Genomic DNA, 24,394 nt, shown 5'->3' with positions numbered 1-24,394 from the left:
GAAGAGAGAATATACAGTATATGATGCACTGGACACCATTCAACAGGTCTCTTGACTCTTCTGATTTCCTTTATGGAATAGAGGCCCTTTTCTTCTTAGAAGTCTTTTGTGCTATGACCAGGAGAAGCATTTGGGACTTTAAATAAGCATCTGGCAACAAATCAAGCTGTCAGTGGCCTGGAAATGCCAGTGGTATTTCAGATTCCCATTTGCTCCCTCCTTGGTTTCTGGTTTCACACATATCAGTAGCGATTATGTGGCCTCTTACCAAAATAAAAGGAGCTAAAATCACATAATCAGGTTTAAAAGGGTACTTTGAATACTCTATGGCAGTGTTGTCCAAACTTGGCCACTTTAAGATGAGTGGACATCAACTCCCAGAATTCCCCAGCCAGCATGGGGAATTCTGGGAGTTGAAGTCCACTCATCTTAAAGTGGCCAAGTTTGGACAACACTGCTCTATGGAGAGATTATATGCTGAACATTAGGAATTGCATGTTCAGGGATGGAGTCACAGCTCTAAATATGGTTCAGAAGGCCAACAAATGAAATCCTTCCTGAAAGGTAGCACCATCCACATAACATCCACCGTCTGTTTTGTACTATATGAACAGCATGCATAGTATTTTAAAATTCACACAATGCGGTTTTGTGCACATTTCCACCAACTTTTAAAAGACTTTCTGCAGCTGACAAAGGCACAGAAAAGTCCATCTCCCCGATCAAATACAGTGGAACCTCGGTTTACGAACTTAATTCGTTCCATGACTCTGGCCGCAACCCGAAGGAAATTTCGCCATAAGGTTCAATGTAATTACCGTTAATCCGTTCTGGTTTGGAGGACAGGGAGGTGGCTATTGCTTGGAGGGAGAGTCCCCTTCCCTACGACCACGTGTCAGGGGCGGAAAATGGCTGCGGACCACGTGTCAGGGGTGGAAAAATGGCCGCGGACCACGTGTCAGGGGCGGAAAAATGGCCGCGGACCACGTGTCAGGGGCGGAAAAATGGCCACGGACTGTGCCACAGGAGGGAAAATGGCTGCGTATCCTGCTCGTACCCCGAGGCGGAGTTCGCAAACCGAGGTAAATTTTTGCGGCTGGAGCTGGTCGTAACCCAAAAAGTTCGTTAACAGAGGTGTTTGTAACCTGAGGTACCACTGTAGTGATGATCACTGCAGGTTGAACTGAAGGGCTTTTCTTTAAGTTTCAATGAATCTGCCTTTTTGCTTATTTTGCAAAGAAAAAAAATATTTCCTCAACAGTGCATTGATGATGCAAGATTATAGCATCCTCTGCAAATGTTGATGTTGCACTTAGAAAATAACAACCCTTCTACCAGATGGCTGAGAGGCTTCATTGATTTATACTGTGATTGCTGGGTAGAGTGTGAATCTGCGGGTCTCACACACCCTTTTGGATACTGTTTGCAAGTTCTTCCTTGCATGACAAGACACAAGGCTTTTATCCCTTCAGTACTTGTGCCATTTATTTAGCTTTTATTTTCTTGTTTATGTTTCTTTTTCATATCTGGAAACTTTACTCTCCTAGGCAGCACAAAATCAATGCACAAAAAGTGATTAAATTATTTTTTGTTTGTTTCTTCAAAGGCTGAACAATATTCCATTGGAATATTCTGTAAATCTTCATTTCAATAGAAGAGCTCAGGGTTGAACTGTGGAGTCCTTGGTGCTCTCTGAGCTTGGCTGTTTGCTTGCAGACATTTCATTACCCAAGTAACACCATTGGTGCAAGTGAATGTGGGGTTTGCTGTTTATATACAGTAGCTTGCTCTGCCAGTGTTGGTGGGAGTGTGTTTTTCTCCTTGGTAGTTCCTTGAGTAGGGTACTGTTTTCTGCTTGATTGTTTGTCTGGTGTTCTCTCTGTTTATCTGGGTGTTGCCTGCTGGAGGGGATGTGTTCTGGTCTTTTTGTTTTCTTCTTAGATTTTTGTTGTCTCTTTTGAATGGTGTGAAAGTACAGTATGGTTTATTTCTATGTGTCTATTGATGGCTGATTTGTCTGAATGCTAAATTTCCAGGAATTCTCTAGTGTTTTTGGATTTGGCTTGGTCTAGGATGCTCAGAGTTTCCCAGTTGAAACTGTGGTTGCATCTGTCCAGGTGTTGTGAGATTAAGGAGTTTTTGTGTCTTCTGACTGCTAGGACAGATAGGCAGAAGACTAGCACACTGCATCCATGAACACCAACTAGCAGTCAGAAGACACGAGAGATAAAAACTCCTTAATTTTACTTAAAATCTTTTACTCTGTTTTTCAGCCAGAAAGGATGTTAAAGCTTACATATGTTCAGTTTAAAAGACACAGCACAGAATGGAAAAGAGAAGGGGAAGAAGTGGGAAATAAGAAAATGCTGAGCACTACAGAAACAGTTGGGAGGAGGAACCACATGGACCTAGTCTATTAACGGGGCCCTGACTTCCATTTCCCTCTGCTGCACTAGCACTGTCTTGTAATTCTTTCAGTAATTGTGTAAAAAAAATCAGTACACTTATTTTCTTTATTGCCGGGCTGAGAGTCAAAGTAGATATAATAGTAAATGCATTCAAATTCATTCAACCTATTTGAATCAGCTGGGAGGGGCTGGCTATTTGTGGGATTAGAACAGGTTCCAAAGGAGGAAATTAAGTTTTAAATAATACTGTGAACTAAAGATAATCCCTCTGCTGAAGGTAGTATTTGCATGTCAAGGAAATCCAGTTGGCGTTTGTGGGAGATTTCTTCCTCAAGCAGACATGATTGCAGAAGAGGGATTTTCTAAAGAAGAGAATTCCTAGGGAATTGCAGTAGAAGGGGAAACAGATCAACCATATTTGGGTTGCAAATATGGATAACTAGACTGCAGCAAGGAAATTAAAAACAACTGTTTGTTGTCATCTAATGGCCAACTGGATTTTTGCAACCTGGATATGTTAATTCTAGTTAAATTTTGTTTCCTATTACTTACTGTGGGTTGGATTTTTAAAACCCTGAACATAAGATACAGAGAAGCATTTAACAGTTGCTTATAAATCATCCAAATGCTGAGTTTTTTTTTTAAATAGGTAGTACTTAAAATGAAATAAATAATAAATCCAGAAAGAGAATATCTATACTCAAAGTGAATTGTAAGCCAGGAAAAAAAAAAAATCAAATTAGGCCCATCCTGACTTATAGTTTAATCTCTAACATTTATTTATTTATTTTATTTATTTATTAAACTTGCCCATCTCCTCCCAATGGGGGACTCTGGACGGCTTACAACATATTAAAACAATAAATAAATATACAATTAAAATTTATAACAGGACACATTTACAAGGAATAAAAGGAAAAATCCAGGAGGCTGATGGAAGCAACACCAGGCCTATAGGGGGCTAGCCAACCCCACATCTGATGACCTCCCTCCCCACCCCAGGCCAGATGGCAGAGTCAGGTCTTCAAGTCCCTCTGAAAGGCCGGGAATGAGGGGGCCTGTCTCACCTCTGGGGGCGAGGTGTTCCAAAGGGCGGGGGCTACAGCAGAGAAGGTCTGCCTTCTGGACCCCACTAGTTGGAGTTCTTTTGCCAAGGGGGTCCGGAGCACGCCTTCTCTGTGTGATTGGGTGGGACGGGTTGAAATCATGGGAGAGAGGCGGTCCCTCAGGTAGCCTGGCCCCATGCCATGTAGGGCTTTAAAGGTGATAACCACACCTTGAATTGGACCTGGAAGCAAACCGGTACCTAATGCAGCTCATGGAGCAATGGTGTTATATGGGTCCTTCTTTGGATCCCAAAAATAGCTCACGTGGCTGCCTCCATCAGCTGCCTCTGTGAAGCTCACAGTCTGAGCAAACTTATGACTATCTCACCTTTATGACATATTCTTATGACATATTCATCTTTGGTCAGGAAAAAAATCCCTTGTATCTGAAGTATAATGGCCAGGATGGAAAAGACAACAAGCTTTCTGCATCTTTAAGTAAAGTCTCCAAGCTGAGCATTCCTGAACTCTTCCCAGTCTAGCCTTCAGCCCTCATTGTCTCTACTGGAGTCTGCAGCAACCCATGATGACACCAAAATGCTGATACATGAGTAATGATGTAATCATGCAAACACTATGATGATCTAAGTGCTTAAGACTGGCACAAGTATGTAAGGTACAGGATTTGCATGATTAATGATCATACACATCATTTGTTTCCTTGACCCCTCCCCTGCCATGGAAGACCATGATAGTCTCCTTCTAACTACCCTGCTTTAGTGGCTCAACCCAGATCAAGGCAACCAGGTGAAGCCACCTGTTGAGACTCTGCCCTTTAGAAGTTATGCGAAAGAGCTGATTTCAGCAGAGGTGATATACTATGCAAGCTCCACCAACTGAAATTTTCTACTGTACTCTTCCTTGGCAGTTGGCCATCCTCCCGGTCCAAAATAGCTCCTCTTTCGAACTTGGTCTATTAGCCTTCATCTACACATGCAGGAGCTGGAGGTTGATGCAGAGCATTAATGCTTATGATGGAAGAATCATCTACATTCAAAAAACACTCTGTCCACATAGCATATTTGCTGACATGAAACTACCCACCTTTCTTGGAAGAGCCAGCTGTGCTAGGGCTTGCAGTGGGGGAGGGAGTGTTTTGTTTTTTCCATAGAAAGCCACGTTCAAAAATGGAACAGCTGGTTTACAGTCTGACAGTCCACCCGATTCCTCAGAATGATACAGTGTGACTACAGTGCATATATTTGCAGTAAAAAGAATATGACAGAATGCCCTTTATGGCCTTAGGATGCACATGAAGAAATGTGTGCATTTGTTCCCCTTTGAATTCTCCTTTGCAAATTCCAGTCTTCATTCCTGGATATCTCCGTCTTGTCTTTGGCAACGATGCAGAAGTGGCTTGCCACTGTCTTTTTCTGGAATGCTTTTACAACTTCCAGTCTAGCCTACAGCTTTGAGATCTTCTGGTATTCCATCAGAGAACTACGAACCAAGCCCTATCCTGCATAGTTTTAGAAATCGGCCAAGGGTCACCTTGATGCTGCCAGATAGCTTGGGTATCATATTTATTTTTTCCCCAATAATTTTATTAAAAGTTTTAGATAGAACAATAAAAGAATACAAGCAAAAAAAAAAAAGGAAAAAAGGGTGTAAGAAAACTAAGCAAAACAATAAAAAAACCTCCCCCCCCAAAAAAGCGACTTCCCACCCTCATTATGACAAGTATAAACAATTCCATAATCTCTTCATCTCCCCTCATTTGCTAGGGTATCATATTTATGGATATTATTATTTAATGGGAAGAAAGACCATGCCTAAAGTTAGGTAATTGCCACCATCCAAAAATGGCATCCCTGCTAAACTAAAGTATACTCTACCTTTACATGGCAGGATTACATCAGGTTGAATATACTGATTAGGTATTAGGGAGGTACTAAAAGTGGCAATTGGCCCTTTCTTTTTGACGTACTTTTCCCAGAAGAAAGGACTCCTGGAAGGGCTGTGTAGACTTCCTACGAGAGCAGGCAGGAGCTCAGGACAAAGTGCTGGCAGTTATACCAGTGTAGCACCACATGAGCAAACCAGCATAGTCCTAGTGTTCTTCCCATACCCCTGGCAAACTTGTCAGACAACCAACTTGTTGTGTGGCAGCTATTTTTATATCCTGTGCTAGAAATGGCCTATTTCCTCTACTTCTCCCGCCTGACTAAACTGCATCAACGGTTTTCTCTGCTGAGCCTCTCATGCAGTAACTTCCATTTCCCCTTGTTATGGGTGGAGCTATAACCACAGATCTAAGAAAGGAGCCTGATTTCCCTGAGGGAGCCACTGCTGCACAGACAAGGCGGAAGGAGGATGGAGAACGTAGGAAAATAAAATCCATTCTAACATTAAGACACCTTGCTTTAAATGCCATTTGTCGTCTTTTTACCACCTGTTTTGGAGAAGGGAAAAGCTGAGGTGGGCAGGGCACTGATGCTGTGATGTTAGACAAGTGGGCAGGACTAGGACTGGTGGGTGAGGAGGGATTTATATGTTTGTTTGCTTTCCATTTTGAGAAGCTATAAAGCTCTTCATGGCTACGAATCTGGATATCTATGGGACCACCATCTCCAACTGAATTCGGCCTGGACTGTTAGAACATGTAGGGAGGGTCTCCTTGTTGTCTCACACTTCTGGGACGTTGGGGAGCTGAAGCTAGAGGGTGGTGTTTTTCTCTGGCACTGCTGATGCTGTGGAATGGACGCCTTGTTGAGATCAGACCGGACCCCCTCCTAGCAGCTTTTAGGAAGTCATTAAAAACAAAACTTTTCAACAAGCTTTTCAGCAACATTGCCTTTTGTGATTCTTATTTTTTCTCTCATGCTTTTGTTCTTGTTTGCAGTTTGGGTTGTATGTTGTTCTAAATCTTTTGCTGTTGTTTCTGTTGTGAAATTGTTGAAAGTCCCAAGACAGGCAGGACCAAAAGTGAACAAATAAATAAAAATACTATTCAGCTGAACTGCCTTTGCCCACCTCCCCACCACCACCAAAAAGACCTTGGTAGGAAAATGTGCCTTCATTATGTGCCACCCAATTTTGGCAGTGTGTTTCCTGGAAGCCCCAAAGGGGTCACAGAAAGGTGGTTGGGGGCTGCATGTGGTCTGCAGGTCAAAGATGGGCTATCTTGCTGATGAGGCTCTGCTGGTTATTGTGTAGACCACACTGAACACAGATCAATGGTTTCTGTCTGTCTTGTACAATTCCTTTCTACACTGAATATTGTTGAATCTAAGAAGAGGGGAAAAGTACATCATTGGTTCAGCAGGAATGATGTATAAACTGCCTTTGTTAGTGTGCAGGGAAACAATAAGCTAGAGTTAAGATAAATAAGGAGAGGCTTTGATTACCAATAAAAATAATTCAATATGTACAGATTTAAAGGCACTTGTCATATTTTCTACTTCCTCTTTGGAAATCACCTGCATATAAAAAGAAGTACCACTTTCACATCCATATCACTTAGGCCCAACTTTCTGGTGCGAAGGTACTCTCAGAACAGGGAAAATACTCTGAGGGTGACGTGACATTTGCCATCCTTGAACAAAAAGATGTCAAAGGAACACACTAGGATAGAAGGGCCCAACTAGAAATTATGAGCAGGATGAATACATTCATATAGGACCCAGATTGAGATTGTTTGCATTACTGATTCTGCATGGTGTGGGCAATTGGATTAGATGACCTTTGAAGCTCTTCTAACCTTATGCTTCTATACAGTGGATCTATTTACATAGCACTGATTCTCGAAAGGCAGTTCTTAGACTCCTTTTTTTCCTTTCTGAGGGATAATCCTCAAAATAAACTGACTTTGAAACAGAAGTCAGTCCCCTGCTGCTAATAAACTATATTCTATTACAGTATTACAGATATTTGCACACCAGAAAGCCTCAGGCTGGAAAGCATTTCCAGTTAAAGGATCTGCCGAGTAGCAAGACTGCTGCCTGTTGTTTTGCAGATACTATTTGGCTACGTGGGAGGCTTATTGTATATATTTGTGTATGTGTTGAATGTAGGAGAGATGGTTTCCCACTGTGTCTAACCAAAGGACAAGAGAAACCATCAAAAGTGAGTCAGCACTACAGGAGATTAAAAGTTGGGGTCAAAGCCCAAAGGGAAGGCTTAAGCAAGGGGACAAAACCAGAGAGCAATAGGTTAAGAGAGAAACTGTGCTTATATATATCAGAGTGGCATGGAGTGCTTAGAAAACACCAAGTCAGGGCAGCTGGTCTGTCTCATAGGAAGCGGTATGCTAGGGAAAGTTATGTTCTCAAAGAAACCAGGGGCCTAAGGCCTTTTTCCAGCATTAAACTGGAAAGGTACAAAAAAGGCAAGTGAATACTAATTTGGGGGCAAAATTGGTTCCCAACTAAAATCACTTTGGTTTGCCAGACTGATTCTTTGCCTTGCGGTCTTTTTTACTCTGCTGTTTGGATTGGCAAAGTCAGCACAACCTAGTGCCTTCCCCCACCCTTGGCTCCTGTAATATGCAAGCAAGAGCCATGCTGAATCAGTGGGGCACCCAAACAACAGCTCAGCTGCCCTGACCCAGCCTGACTGGTTATTTTGGTCTTCCAGGAAAAAAAAAATGGGGAGGGGGGAAGCAAACCTGACAAAACCTGTAACTTCATTTTAAGTTCACAGGCTTGCTGTTAATTTTTCCAAGGTTGTAAGAAATGTTCTCTCAGTCTTTGCTGCAATCTTGCACGTAAGATAGTCAGGAAGAGTAAAACAAGAACAAAGTTGTCCATCATGCTTCACAGCTGAACAAGAGTTTAAACTAAGCTTTTCCCACTTTCAAGAGATGCCACATCTCTTAAAAAAAGAACAAAGAAGAAAAAGAAAAGACATCTTTCTGTTGCTTTATATTCAGACTGAAGTCCAGCTCACAAAACTTTGGACAGTAGGAAAAACATGGGGTGAGAGAACATAAAAGTTATGACGCAGTCTTGCTGTTACTCCATGGTAAAAGTACATCCTGATTTTTTTTTAAAAAAAATCCTGGAATGATATTGTATCTTCCATGAATATTCAGTTATTGTTGGCTTAATAATAAAATCATAAACATAGGAAAGCCCATTTTGGTATCCATAAACAGGTCAGTTGCAGTATAGATATTTCCCCTTGCAAATGTGCACACGTAACCTTATGGACTAACACTCAGGCTACTGTGCCTGTTTATTGTAACAGTGGTGAGTGATGCAGGACAGAAAAAACGATGAAACAGCCCTGGCTGCATTCTCCAGGCAGCTTCCCCTTTTCCCTGCACTGAACCAGAGAGGCAAGGGAGGGCACTTAGTCAAAGATAGGGAGGGACTCTGCTTTCACTTCCTCATTTGCCCTGTACAGGCTCCAGAGAGGTTTGCTCATCTTGTAGAGTTTCTTTACTGTTTATCAAGAACCAGAAGAAGCTGAAACTAAAGGATGCCGACCTGTTTCCCATCTCTCTTATCTTTCTTTCTGTGACGAGTGGTACTTTGAAAAGGAGCTGTGGTGGATGGGTATAGCAGAGATGGAAGACGGAAGGAGGATGAGCTGCCGGCACATTCATGGCGAAGCAGAAGAGGAGCTCCAGAACTTAGAGTAAGAACAGGAGCTATAATTACAGTAGATTGAGGGTCCTTCCATTCTTGGGAGGGCTCTGGGTAGCTTATGAAAGCTGGCTGACATTATCCAGCTGGCCTTTCCTGATGATCCCTCCCCTATCTTCTTTCTTTAGTGTGAGCTCTGATCCAACATCCAAGGCTGGGGTGTTGAAAGATAGTTGGGAAAATCAGTTTGCTCCCTTCCCTCTTCATCATTAAGCAGGGCAGATACATGTTGCCATGGTAGAAAAACGAGTTCTAAGCCTTAAAGAATGCAGAAGGAAGGGAGAAAACGCTTTATGAAATGACAGAGATTGCTCTGAGGAAGAGAAGAGGTTTGCTAGAGGAATATTTCTTTAACAGGAAAAACCTTTTTGTTGATGTGATAAAACAAGATGCAATGCTCAGTTGCTGAAGCAGTGGTGGGTAACTGATGGATGTGGTGGTTTGGGTTTTTTTTAAGACCTGAGGGCTTCAGTGGGCAAGTTAAACCACATTAGTGGCCTATAGCCTCAATCCCAATTCTTTTTCTGTCTATGTCTCTCTCCCTCACTTTTTCAAGGGGTTGATTTTTTCCTTTTTTTTTTAAGCTATGCCAATCTACGATAGTGTATATCAGTGTTTCTCAATCTTGGCAAGTTTAAGATGTGTGGACTTCAGATCCCGGAATTCCCCAGCCAGCCATGCTGGGGAATTCTGGGAGTTGAAGACCACTCATCTTAAACTTGCCAAGGTTGAGAAACATTGGTGTATACACTACAGGTGTCATGTGTTTTCTGACAAAAGCTGGAGGGAAAACGAGTTATCAGTTTTCAACAGTTGTGGGTGGAGAAGTTAATGAAACTGGAAATAAGGGGCTTGAGGGTCATATAAGCCTTGGAGTTGTCTACTATTACTGTAATGGAATACCTATAATACTATTCTGTTTTTTAAAAGGTGTTACAGCTGCAGCTTATGAAGGGAGGGGAAGTATTCCATAATAGCAAGACATCATTATGTCAGTAGTGATGCCACTGTGTTATGCAATAGGAACCCCTATCACGCACGCAACCATTGATCTCATAGTTCCGCTTTTTTCTCAGTGGCACGATATTGTCATGATATTACTGGAAGAATGTAGTTTTTCTTCGATGAGGGAAATCCTATAGATCCTTCCAGCAGCTGAGTAATACCTGCAAAGTGTTCTTGAAAGTCTAATATGATGACTTTGCCATCAACTTGGTCCCTCGTTCTCTAAACTATGGTTTAAAGATGCAGAATATAAAGCAACCTTCTTTGTAGACTTCTCTTCATACTGTGTAAGCTAGAATAGCAGCCATCAGTTCTCCAAAGCTCTAGGTGTGGGTGCATGCACATGCATGTATGCGTGGATTTTTGCCAATGTGGATGCCTAGAAACTAATATAGTCCACCTCTGCTATATAACCAGGTAGAAAGTAAGTTGAGTGGTGCCACATTATATCTTGAAACTAATAATGAGTTTATAAGAACAATTCTAAAAGATCTGTGGATGAACTTTGGAGATCTTAATTTTTTTTCATTAGGAAAAAGATAGGAAAGGAGGAGGAAAAGAAAAATGACTGGTTTGAGGCTGAATTTATGGTCTGCATGGTCAGAGATTTGAGGTGAGGTGGAGGAAGAATTATGGTTTTAAGTTATTATGCTTTCCTACATGCTGTGTAGGATTCAGGTCATACCTAGGAATCTGGGGACAAACAAGGATGAAAATCTAAAATCCAGCTGAGTTTCAAATTTGTCCGCAACCTTAGGTAAAATGTGTATGTTCCTGGGTAAGCAAAAAACAAAAGTAAAGGAAAACATAGTTTTAATATTAGCAGAAATGGAGGTTAAATTGAGACAATATACTAAGTAAGAAAGTCAAATTGGGTTGCACTAGTTAATTATTTGTGCAACAGTAATCCTAAAAGAGTGAAATTCCCTCTTTAGGTGACTGATACTCATTTTATTCCAAACAAGCATCTGTCACTTCTGAGCAGATAAACTGAGTAGCTAACAAATTAAATTAACTACTTTCCAAATTGCACATAATACAAAGTAAGACATGTTTCTTCATGAGGAAAAACCCTAAAATTCATGGTCAGGCAATCTCTTCATTAGTCTTGATCAAAAATACAAGCAATTTACATCTTGCGAGGCTGAACCCCAGTTTCCATTGGAAAGGTAATGGCCATAGATGTAGTGTTAGCTTTATTAACTTTGGAAATAGATAATATCTTCCTACTCAGAATAGATACTTTAATGGCACTTCTTTAAGCAGGTGGAAATTTCTTTGGCACAGAAGTGGAAACTTAGGTTAGGGTTAAAGATTAAACTGATTTATTATGTCATACATTTTCTTTGTACAGTAAGTGTTTGTGAGTCTAAAATTAAAATCTATTTTGACTTTCAGAGAGCACATAAGAGTTGATTTGTCCCTTTTTGCTATGATGGATTAAAACAGCTATCTTTTGGAATTTGTCTCATTTGGAATGTGTTTTTCCCTAATACCAGCCTTAAGTGGTCAGCAAAAACAAGTTTGACCATTTTTTTGGGCTTTCTTTGAAATGATCTTAGGATAAAAAGCCCTTCCATATGACAATATAAGACCATCTCTAGACCTTCCTGATCTCACCATGTTGACAGTGGTAAAATTCATCTTTGAATTGCTGTAGTTCTGTGAAACTTGTGGTGTCCATGTCCTCATTTCCAGGAACTGTTGCCTCTGGGCTTCTGGGCTTTAGTTGCCCTTTCATAGGTCTTTCCTAGATGAATAGTGGATTGACTGTTTTGAAGCTTCTCCTCATAGAAACCATTTGGACATCTTTTTGCATGCAATCAGAAACATGCATACAACAGTGAGGACATGGGTGGGTGTAAGAGAGTGTGACTGACCCAAAGTCACCTAATCAGCTTTTGAGGCAGAGAGTGGACGTGAACTTGGGTCATGTGCCAGTCCAACACACTGATTCTCATTTAACATTTCCATTCATTAATATGTGCCTTTGCAGTCTCTATGTATGTAAGTACATTGGATTAGATGTCAAATAGTTGCTATACGTGGAGTGCCTCAGCTCCACCTCCCGAATTCCATAAAAGTGCCTATCTACTTTCTGCAGGACATCTATTTCTGTGGAGGATGCTAGCTGATGGCTAATGACCTTGGTGAGACTAACCTATCATAATACAGGTAGTCCTTGTTTAGTGGCTGCCTCATTTAGCAACTGCAGTTACAATGGTGATGAAAAATAACTTTGCGACCAATCCTTGCATTACGACCTTCACAGGTCTGTAAAGCAAAGGAAAGCTGAAGTAAAATGGGAAGCCCAGTTGCAATTTCATTTAGTGACCGCTTTGCTTAATGACCAAGTTGCTAAAGTAAAATAGGAAGCACAGTTGCAATTTCACTTAGTGAGTGCTTTGTGTAATGACCAAGTTGCCGGTCCCAATGTTGATTGCCAAACAAGGACTAGCTGTAGTGTAAATACAATGTAGATTGGGGTTATCCAAAGCATTTAAAGGGGTTCTTTGAAAAGCACGTTAGCACGTGCAAGACAATGCAGTTGAAAGCACTGAGGAAACTTAGTCCTCTTGAAGGCTCACCACAAGTTCTTTGAGGGCTTTCTCTTTTTCTTTTTATTAAGAGTTTTAGATGAGGGCTTTTCCCAGATTGTCTGCTCATGTGATTGAGCATGGATAGAGAACATTCCTGGTGGGACTGTTGGTGAGCTGCAGTGACTGCGTATGCAGATGATCTGGGAAAGACTTTAAAGTAACCAAGCCTTATAGAAGAATGCGCTTTTGGATGTTTTGCACAGACCTTCCATCTTCTTGGCCTCCGTGACTTAAGTATAGAACAGCACAGATTTCTCAAGAAGGGCCTGTTTTACCCAGCTGGTTTCAGAGGAGAAATGAGCTAAAGAGGAATTTTCTAAGAAATCTCAGTAACTTTCTAATAAAGCAGCAATGAGAAGTAATCTTTCCGTTGTGACCAATGGCATGAATTTTATTTGTTTGTTCTTTGCTGACCCAGAAAACCAGATCTTTTGAGGACAGCTTGCACTGCATTAAAATCAACACGTGTAATCTTGAACAATTAAAATATACAATATTTAAAATATACAGCAAGCAACAGTAAAAAGCAGAAGTCTGAATAATTCAGTACAAATATATTTAATATTAATTTATTTAAATGCCTTGGGAAGGAAAAAACATCAATCCTTTGCTCTCAGTGAAATATTAAATTAAAAACTGAATAATCTTTGTCCTTTACTAGTTACTTACCCATCTGAATTAGGCTGCCTATTAGTCACAAAATATGTTCAAAGTGGTCACCAAGTTGAAAAAAGCTAAAAGGCATTTCCAAATCTGGACGAACTCTCTGATTCCAGTTTTTAAATTAATTGTTAATCCATGAGAGCCCTTATCCTCTTATTCCACAACAGCTGAGTTAGGTCTATGACACAAGAGTTTATCAATTTTTTTTTTTAAAGTCCCAGGATACAGAGTCACTCTAGTCTTTGTTAACACTCTCCAAAAAAACCTAGGTTAGTGAAACAAGACTTACCTTTGCAGAAGTCATGTTGGTTCTTTATCTGCGAGGTTTGTTTTTCCAATGCATTGGCTATTCCTTAAATATTCCAGTACTGAAATGCATGCAAGAACTTAATTTAGAATAATTAACTTGCTTGATCAGACAAAAGCTCATATCGAGAAGCTAGTAGAAGTGAGACAGATACACTGAATGCTTATACAGTAATACTGAACTGATGGTCGTCACCTTCAGCCTTCAAAGGTATACTGCCTCTGTATAAGTAAGCCTTATGTACTGTCAGCAATTATTACATGTGCCCTTTGATTTGCTAAACAACATAAAGTGCCTTTACAGCAAGTCTGTCTTCCCATATCAAGGCCACTTTTCTATTCAGTTTTTTAAAACAGATGATATCTCATGTCTTGAATGACAAGAAACTAACCTTCAGTGGTTGAAATCAATGTATTTTAGTTATCTGGTTAAACCATATATCCGTAGCCTAAAAAGATCATGAATGGATCAGATCTGCTAAATGTAAAACTGGGTGTTGGAAGATCAATGGCTGTTCCAATGATGGAGTTGTAGAGCTACAAGAGGCGTGCAACTTTGCTCTGCAAGGGAAACAGAACCAATGCAGACATGAGCATGAGGTGAAAATGCCTGGCTCAATGTTGAATGACACATATTCAAGGAAAAAAAATTCTTACATACTTTGTTACATATGAGAGGGTAGGGAGGCAGATATTAACTAATCTTAGCTGGCAACTAAGGCAATACAAAATGTGCTAGGAACATCCACAAAGCACTATTTCACAAGTTAATTTCAAAAGCACATGGAAAGAAAGTAAATATTACGAATGAGTCATATGTGATCTTAGTAATAGGTTCAAAGACAGCTATAATTAAATTTTGCAACCACACCTCTTTACCATAAATGCCAAGCTTGCTTTCCCTTTTTATTATATCTATTATGACTACAGTAATATATGAGATTTTGCTCTCTATTCTCTCATGTATCTTCCATATGGAAGACTGAGTAATGATTCAGGCCATATCAGCTTGACCATACATTTTTCAGCTTTAAGCCCTGAAATCCTTGTTACAGAGAGCCACTCATCTATCCATCCTAGTCAAAGAATGCTCATTCTGTGTTTCTATGGTCTTTCCAGTAAAAGAGTAAGATATCTCTGCTTGAGGCCATGAAAAGCCAATGCCCATTAGAAAGTGAAAGTATCATATCAGATGGAAAAACAATCTGATCTACTTAGGCAACAGCCTATGTTTGGTTTGTAGAACAACTCTATCTATGAGAGGCACTGGGAAAGGATGCTTGGTCAGCCCAGGGCAGAGATATAAAATTGAGTGTCAACAGAGTACTGGTATCACACCCCAAGTTGACAGATGACCTCTCCCAGTGGCTTCATAGATGTTAAATAGAAGTAAGGAGAGAGGAGAACCACAAAGCAGGAGTCTCCGTCTGACTAGAGACGGCCCTGGAGAAAGGAGAAGAACCACTGTAATTCAGTGCCTCCCACTCCTAATCCCCTAAATCAGCCCAGAAAGATACCATGATTAATGGTATCAAAGGCCACTGGGAGATCAAGGAGGGCCAGGATGAATGCACTACTTCCAATCCAAGCCTGCCAAAGGTCATCAGCAAATGCAATCAGTGCTGTTTCGGTACGATGGCCAATCCTGAATCCTGACTGAAAGGGGTCCAGATAATCTGCTTCTTCCAGGGCCCTCTGGAGCTGTAAGCCAACCACCTTCTCAACTATCTTCCCCAAAATGAGAAGGTTGGAGACTAGATCCAGCCTTGTCAAGATCCACTGGGTCCAATAATGGCCTCTTAAGGAGGAAGTGAACCAGCTATTTCAGGGCGAGTGGGATCACCCCTCTCACAAAGAAGCGTTCACCACTGCCTGGACCTGCCCACCTGCCCACGACAGCTTAATGAGACCAGAGGAACAAGGACCTAAAATACAGGTGGCCAAACTCAGGGTTCCAAGAATGTCCACTTCATCAGGGCCAGCAGGTTGGAACTCTCATTTAATGGGGCAAAGTTGTGCTTAGGCAACAAAGTTGTGCTTAGGCAACTTCACAGGACTTGTACAGCTGGATTCCAAAAACTCTGAGAGAATCCAAACAACTTTATCCAACAGATGCCTACCGAGCAAGTGTTACCCACTATGGACCAGGACCAGGTTACCCTAAACCGGGCCACCAGTTAGATCTCTGCAGACACAATAAGGGTGGAAAAATAACCACATTTCACTACCCTTGTCTTTGTCATTCATTCATTCATTCATTCATTCATTCATTCATTCATTCATTCATATTTAAAGAAGTTTTTGTTTACAGAGTTAAAAGATAAACACAAAACAATATTTAAAAAGTAAGAAAGAAAGATAAAGTTGGTGAAAACAATAGAGAGTAAGGAGAAAGAAAAAGAAAACAAAAAGATACTTTAAAAAGTGACCTCCAATCTTCTTTGCAGCAGCTATAGACATACTTGAAACTGTTTTTCCCCTTCAGAATTACATAACATGGTTTCCTTCTCCTCATATTCAACCCATATTAATAAATACAGAAATCACCAGTTCATTTTTATCAATTTTCAGCAAAAAGTCCATAAAGGGTTTCCAGTCTTATATAAAAGTAGTTATTGTTCCGTCCCTAATCAAACAAATCAATTCAGACATTTCTGCAAGTTCTGCCTCTTCACGGTCCCTTCCTCCATCATGGGTATACGCTTTGTCTTTCTCCAGTGGCATTTTAGCCATCTGTTAGGTGGAGCTCATTTGAAAACCAGGGGCCCTCCTGGATCCATGTGCATAGAGAGTCTGCATAGGCATGACCCTGTCCAAGGCCAAAGTCACTCTCTCATTCCAAGTGATAACCAAAGTCTCAGACAACCATGTACCACAGCCCCAGGATCCATTAGGTGCCTGAGGTGGACCATTCAAATAGGTCCTGTCTCCCTGCAGGGAGGTATGGCACCAGAGAACTCAAGAACCAATAGGGAGTGATCTGTCCACAGCATGGGACTAACACTGGTTTTTCGTCTTATTGTTTTTGTTTCAGTTGTATGTATTGTTTTTATTTTGGGGATGTAAGCCGCCCAGAGTTTGATTTTAAGCTGGGTGGCTATACCAATATTTTAAATAAAAAATAAAAGAATAGAATAGAATAGAACAGAACAGAACAGAACAGAACAGAACAGAACAGAACAGACAGAATAAAAATCTCCTCACTCCAGATCATGTCGCCACTACCCTGAGATAAAAACCAGATTTAATATGTGGCTTTTGCTGTCTAATGTAGGGCATCCACCTCTAGGTGTGTGGACGTCAACTCCCAGAATTCTCATCAGTAGCCATGCTGGCTGTGGAATTCTAGGATTTGAAGTCCACATACCTGCAAACAGTGATCTACAGGGAAGGAAAAGGTGGAAGAGTGCTGAGCAGAATTATCTCCATCAGCCTATCTGCTTATCCATCTCTCTGTCCCTCTATCTCTGGCACTCAGTTTGGTGCACTCTAAGCATTAAGACCTTAGATTTGCCTCCAGGTATTCAACCTTTGGGGCACTATGGAACCTGACTCTGATAAGTTCCCTGATCCTAGTAAAATATAATAATTCTGTCCATGTGCTCAGTATATTTGCTGGCTGAGCACACAGAGAAGATGAACCCTCCTACTTTCACACTTTTTGTAAACCTGCCTCCCTGTCCTCTGTGAAGAAGATGGGAAAGGAATCAGTGCAGGATTCTTGATTAGTCAGAAGAACCTTTTTGAGTACAAGTGACTCCATTTGGTCAGCCCAGGGATATTGGGAGGGCTCTAACCTCCATGCAATCAGTAAAATCAAATATTTAATTTGTGGAAAGGACTAATCCCCCTCCCTCCCTTTAGCATTACAGTCAAATAGTATTGAGTTGAGTTGACACATTATTAGAGGAGCAAGCCTGAACCTATTACTGGAAGATTCCTGGGTCTTATTGTTGGAGATGTGTGATACAATACAGGAAAAAAGATGGTTTTTAAAATAGTAAGGTGGGAGGTCAGGCTTATGGCTGGACTTGGCAGCCCCCAAATGCCTTTATTTTTCAACCCTGGATCTGATCAATATTGCCAAAAATCTGTGCTGCTAGTTTTTGCTATTTTGATAGCAGAAAGAAAACTATCCTTAAAGTTGGCTTATTATTGTTCAAAAATCAGACCCCACCTTAAATCCTAGAAAAATGAATTAAAAACCTGATATAGTCCATGTGTGTCATATGGCTACTTACTCTGTGATCTTTGGTCTCCACAAGAGAGTTAAGGGCAGCCTACGGCCATGTGAAGGTTGCCCATCCTTGATTCTGTAGGAGGTTCCTGGGTCACTACAGCAAGTGTTTATATTAACAACAAAATGTTAGAAATGAATGACAAGAGGATTGAAGTTTCCCAAATAAGATTTTGTCACTACAAGGAAGTAGTGATACTCCTTATCTACTGGATAATCTGATGGGTTTAAACAGTTGAACACTGGGCACTTCCAGACAACTAACTTCTTTTTCTAACCTTTCCCATTCTAGTACAAAATGCAACCACAACTCATGGGGCAGCTTTGATATGTATGTGTTTGTGTATCAATTAGAATCATAGAGTTGGAAGGCGCCATCTAGGCCACTGAGTCCAACTCCCTGCTTTGTACAGAAATTCTTATTAAAGCATCCATAACAAATAGTTGAACACATTCAGCTAAAGGGAACTGGTACCTTATTTAACTGCTCTGACTTCTTGGAGATATTACTGAACAGTCAATTGCAACTCTTCTTGCATCTATAATAGCTCAGCCAAAACTAGCAGGGGTGAAATTGACTAGAGGTCATCAGTATTAAACAAGATTTTTATAAAGCTCCAAGATAATTGGGCCTTGTCAATTTCAGACAGCACACCTCTAAAGTGAAGTTCCCTATCCATTGAGAGAGAGAGAGAGAGAGAGAGAGAGAGAGAGAGAGAGAGAGAGAGAGAGAGAGAGAGATCAAGTTTTCATGTATTTGCAAGCCATTGGTTACAATGTCATTTGATCATTAGAAGCTTATCTTGCACCAAAACAGAGGTTTTATCTTTGTCTAAAAGCCCACCACCACCACCTTTGTCTCTGTGTTTTACTAGTTGTTTGAAAAACTGGCAGCTGCTGATTCACTCTTTTGCTCACAACAGGGCATTTTGAGATTCTGTCCTTAGGAACATGACAGGAGATTGACTTTATGCTTTACACTTGACAACATGTTTGAGGTAGTAACATTTTAAAAATATATGATTGGGTAAAAATGTACTTAAACTGAATAATAATAGTAATAATAAAAATAATGTAATTAATAAGTAATCAAAATAACCATTGCTTTATTTTGTGATTGATTTGCACTTGGAAGAATGATGAACATTGCTAGGTCTATAGTAGTGCTCTGAGAGAACTGGTCATATTTTCCCCCATTAAATTGTTGTGGTGAATGGGAAAATGATGATGATAATTATGATGATGAGTTAGTATTATTTGCATAGGTAGTTTATCAGTCATCATCGCAGTGAGCAGATACATGTAATGGATATGCAAGCTTAAGTCAGGCACATTTTCCTGCAAGTAAATCAACTTGAAACTGAGAGGAATTTATTTGCAAGTAACCATATGTCAGGCTACTTCCCTCTCCCATTTTACCTAATCATGCATGATTACTCTCAAGTCCCACTGTATGTATATTCTCACAGAAATAAGTTGGGAAATGCAACCTTAAGGTCTGTTCCATCTTATTCACTACATTAGATCAATGCATGGTCATGGTATCCATTAGTCAGAGATCTGCTCTTCAACTGTTTCTCGTTTTGGCACTTACTTAACAAGCTTACTTGGAACAACAGGTGTTGTTAAGGATGATCCTTTGATCTTTTTATGCATGCTGGGTAGGCAGATTTTGGAGCAGCTTCTAATTTTAGTATTATCACATACAAACAGTGGTAGGTTCTATTCACGGCTTCCATAGGGCTCTTGGTATAGATTATACACTCAAGGCTGAAATAATTTAATCAAGTAACCCAAACTCTATCCATGTTTTCATTAGAGTACAGCATAAATCAATATAATTTGCTCTGCTTCCACGGTGTAGTGCCTGGAATCATTTTAGTTAAGGCCTAAGGGAATGAGGGCAAAGGGAAACAATGGACCTATGTTAGGGACACTACCATACAGTATATAATGGATAGAGAACAGGGCAATGGCATAACTATGCGATGTCTTATTTAGTCCCCTGTGGCTTCTGAAGGCAAAAAGCTCCAACCTATGTTGTCTGCTACCTTTTAAAAACTGGTTTAGTTAGTGAATTGTGGGATTGCAATAAATATTGGTTATATAGCCTGCATTGAGTATTGCAAATGTCTGGAAGTTGCAGTTGGTTCAAAATACAGCAGCTTGATTTCTCTGGTACAAGACACAAGTAATGAATGGAGTAACAGTTGCTTACTGGACACAGTTTCAGGAGTTGGTATTAACATAGCAGAGTTAATGGCATCATCTAGGCAAGGTTGGCTGATCTTGAAAAGCTAAGGAGGCTTGGACCTAGTTATCTCGTCTGTGTTAGACTTCTGTATTAGACTACTAGGAAATCCCAGAATTACAACCTAGACAGAAAAGTAAAAAAAAAAAAAATCTCAGAAGAAGGCAAAGGCAAAACATTGCTGTGTTGTTGCCAGGAAAACGACATAGACGTGTCCGAGTAGTCAGTAGGAGTCAAGTTCAACTTGAAGGAGACTTTACCTTACTAACGTTAATACCCTAAACAGCTTACGATCCAGTTTTCTGGGGGCCGGTCTCGTCCATCATGGCCCAGTTCCAGCATTCAGTTCTGCAGGAGAAGGGCCTAATAAAAATGTCCATGCTGTCAAAGGCCCATTGTGGGACATGACTTTTTCTGCATTGCTTCCAGACATTCCCTTTGGCGTGCTTGTTCCCTATGTTCTCAGTATTTAGAAAACTCTCTGTGTAGTTTGGGCAACAGATGAGATTCTACACATCACTCTACTACCTTCATGTACTGAACAGCAAGAAAAAGGGAAACCTCCACCATTTTATAATACTCATTTCCAACCACAACTTATGTCAACTGCCTTACTGGATCAAACTGACATCTATGAAATGTATGTGCAAGTTGATCTAGGGTTTCAGCATTTGTGATATGCATCTGTGTATACATACATTGTTTATTTCTCTAAAAGAGGAACCAGACCAGTAAGAAGGCTTCCTGAAGAGCAGGTTTCAGGAAATGGTGATTTAGAAAGTTGTCATGATGGTTTCAAACACACAAGAGCACTCAAATAGGGTGGTCCTATCACTTGGCAGAGTGAGATGGTCACATCAAGGAGTTGATTTAGGACGCCATGAAGGGGCAGGAAATTGTTAACTTGCAATTTTTTTATGGTTGTATTTTTCCTGACAGGGAAGAGGGAGATACCGACATGTGAAGTGGCGTTCTCCATTTCAGAGCATTCTGGCTGACCTCTTGACTGGAGGTCGTTATTATGCGTTCCAGTTTAGGTAGCAATAAACAGTATATTGGTCTGATCCTGCAGATGCCTTCAGCAATTTATTATGGGCCAGCCTAACCTATCTGATCAATTCCTGAGAGACTAACTGGGATAAGAATGAGATAACTTCTTAGACTGAAATAATAAAACTAGAATTATAATGGAAAGGAGTAAGGCCATATTAGTGTGCTTACTGTTCAAACCAAAAGATAAAAGCTTGTCTTCAGATATTCCAAATGTTTGGTCATAGGAATTGGAATCCAAAGACAGTAAGAGTCAAGGCCATATTTTTTGTACTTTGCTTGTTTGTACTTTTGTGCTTTGATATTGCTAGAAAGAGGAAGGACAGCATCTTCTCAAAACCTTATTCAGTCGATTCTCTGGCTTTTGTAGTTCCAGAAGACATTACCCATGCATTTCAAAAAACACTTTCCCAGTCATAATACATGCTAGAAAATTGTCTTTATAGTTTAAAAAAAAAAAGCTATGGTCTCCATATTATTTTCTGGTAATATGTACCCAAGTCATGGGTGTGAGGGAATTTGCCAGGGCTGGCCCTTTTGAAAATGCCACTTTATAGCAGATATGCTATAGCCTCACTAGCAGTTCATGTTATTGTTGCTATTTAAAAAAATCACACTTGTTGCCCATTGTATTGTACAATTTGCATATTTGACTTTTTTCTGTCATATAAGTTCATAAATTTGCACTCATGGATCTGGTCACATCATTCACAGGTATATTGATTAATGGGCAGGGTTGTTATAAATAATGAAATATGTATGAAATATGTAATGAATAAGTAAATGAAATATTAGCACAATGTTGGCTATGACAGGTTAGCATCAGTAGCTTTCTCTGGGAAGATGAACAATTTGTTGTATGCCACCCAGAGTTGCTTTGTGTGAGATGGGCGGCTAAATAAATGTGATGTAAATAAATAAATAAATAAATAAATAAATAGTGTTATATGTTTAAGCCCTCTAGAAGATGGCCCTGGTGCTCCACCAAACTTGTGCAACCAGCTTTATTTGCTGGCCTCAAACCTAAGTCTGGTTTAGCAGGTATCTTCAGGCGCCAGCTACTTCATTAAATGATAAAAACAGCATCACACCACTGCACCATAAGCTCTGCCACTTTTGGATGTGTGTTTGACTCACAACACACGTACAAAAAAGCCAGGGCTTGTGCTGTGCTGCTGCTTCATCAGACTGACTGATTTGATCCCCTCTGTGGATCAAACGTGGATCAAAATGGAGAATGGCCTGGATGGATAGAGATCCTCATGGATATTTGACAGATATGCTCTAAGATCCTTGTTTGTCCTTATGTTTTACACCTATGAGATTTTCATGACATTTTTGCTCTGTCACTTTTCGTGAGAGATTGTAGGCAGTCTGGGAAAGTAATAGAGGGAATTTTAGTCATAAAGAGCCAAGAGATAAGAAGTGAATCTGTTGGTAACTTATTTCATAAACAGTAACTAAATCCAGATATTAAGAAACCTGAGAAAAAGTTATTCAAAATGTTCTGAGACTCCCCATCTTAATGAACTCACTAATAAAGGAAAATTGGAAATTCCCTAATACTACTGTTAAAGACACCTTATTGAAGTCTGTGTAATTCTTGCTTTCTTGTCCTTGCCCAGTTGCACTGGGCTTGACAGTTATTGCAGTAGACATTTCCATTTAATGGAATATGAACTTTGATGTCTCCTTAGGTGGTATCATGATAATCTTACACGCCATGCAGCAGAAGCTCTTCTTCTTTCCAATGGCAGCGATGGAAGCTATCTCCTAAGAAAAAGCAATGGCAAGACTGCTCTTTTTTCTCTTTCTGTAAGGTACAGTATTATGAATATTTCTTACATTTTTTTCATGTGAACCTGCTCATATTTTGAGTTCAATTGCTGCTCTCTGTCCCACTACTGTCATATATTTAGTGGCTGGTACTACAATAGTAGCTTATTGTAGTACACCCAGACAATCCTCTTGACTCCATTACCGATCAATTTTCACAAGGCAGTTGGGAAATGCAATTAATATGAACCCAAGTGAAATAGCTGCAATTTAGGAGCATTTACCTTGGACTGGAATACACACTTTAAAAACACACACACACACACACACAATATTGGAGGTACAATAATTGAAATATTCATGATTAATCTGTTAATGTTAATTAAAATTAATGTGCTTAGCATAGTATTGACAGAGATGACATCAATATCTTATATAACATTGTGCTAAAGCAGAACTGGAAACTCATGAACTACAGACTACATGCAACCCCTGAGACATTATTTTTGTAGGTTACATGTACCTGCTTGGATTTCAGCTTACATGAAAAGCTTACATTCAACTTACATTAAAAATAATGACGGTTTGCATAGATTGGTTTGTAAAATACTGAAGTCTCAAGTACATGCAAACTAGAGTGATCTTTCATTCATTAAAATTTTGAGATTTGTAAGAACATGAATTTCAGTCTGAAATTCACGTTCTTACAATGATATTGCATTGGTTTCAGTGATATCATGATGTATGAAACCAGAATTATTATATGCTTACTGCTCCTATGAATGGATAAGAGATAACTGCATTTTGTTTAGTTATACAGATGAGAATCAGAGGTACAGATTAAACTATGTTGCAGATAGGCAAAGTCATCACTTTCTAACCAAAGTTCCAAACCTGCAACAACAGGACTGAAAGAGTATATTCTGAATGTTGATCACAAGTTGTGTTTGATTACAGGGGCACTTCCATACTAACATTATTTTTTACAAGCCCTTTTAGAATGATCTGTGATTGTCTTAATTTCTATCTATTTGAAATGCTGAGAACAAGAAGTGAAAATACAATTTTATAGATAAGAGATGAGATATGGGAAGAAGAGATCTTTTGTTGGATTTTTAGAGAAAGCGATAAGTTACTATGTTAAAAGTAAGGAAAAGGAATGTAAAGCTGGTTTATTTGATTAAGGTTAAAATATATATGTTGTTATCTCTGGTAACTCTTAATGGACCTTTGCTGATTAGGTTTGAATGACAAGGCTTTAAGAATTTGTTTATAGATAAAAGATGAGATATGGGAAGAAGAGAGCCTTTGTTGTAGTATTAGAAAAGGTGATAAGTTAGTGAAATTGTTTATACTTGTGATGAAGGTGAAAATCTCTTCTTTGTATATCTTTTTTCATATTTA

At 39.8% G+C, this 24,394-nt stretch overlaps 1 protein-coding gene across 3 annotated transcripts in view; it reads left to right on the top strand.

Moving 5' to 3' along the window:
* Positions 1-24,394, top strand: part of DAPP1 (dual adaptor of phosphotyrosine and 3-phosphoinositides 1) — a 46,752-nt gene that overhangs the window by 7,227 nt on the left and 15,131 nt on the right. For 2 of the 3 annotated variants that reach the window (XM_088133026.1, XM_088133027.1), the window contains exon 2: positions 22,912-23,034. In XM_088133026.1, coding sequence (XP_087989152.1) covers positions 22,912-23,034 — 123 coding nt within the window. Of the gene's footprint in view, positions 1-8,185; positions 9,095-22,911; positions 23,035-24,394 lie in introns of those variants that run through there. The other variant, XM_007435008.4, reaches the window with a different exon arrangement.

Source organism: Python bivittatus, unplaced genomic scaffold (genome assembly GCF_059951505.1).
Source record: "Python bivittatus isolate LINGU-HERP-01145 unplaced genomic scaffold, Pbiv_v1 ctg000070_np1212, whole genome shotgun sequence".
NCBI classification, from domain to species: domain Eukaryota; kingdom Metazoa; phylum Chordata; class Lepidosauria; order Squamata; family Pythonidae; genus Python; species Python bivittatus.
The sequence above is the reverse complement of the archived record's forward strand: the minus strand, read 5'-3'. Positions and strand labels throughout refer to the sequence as shown.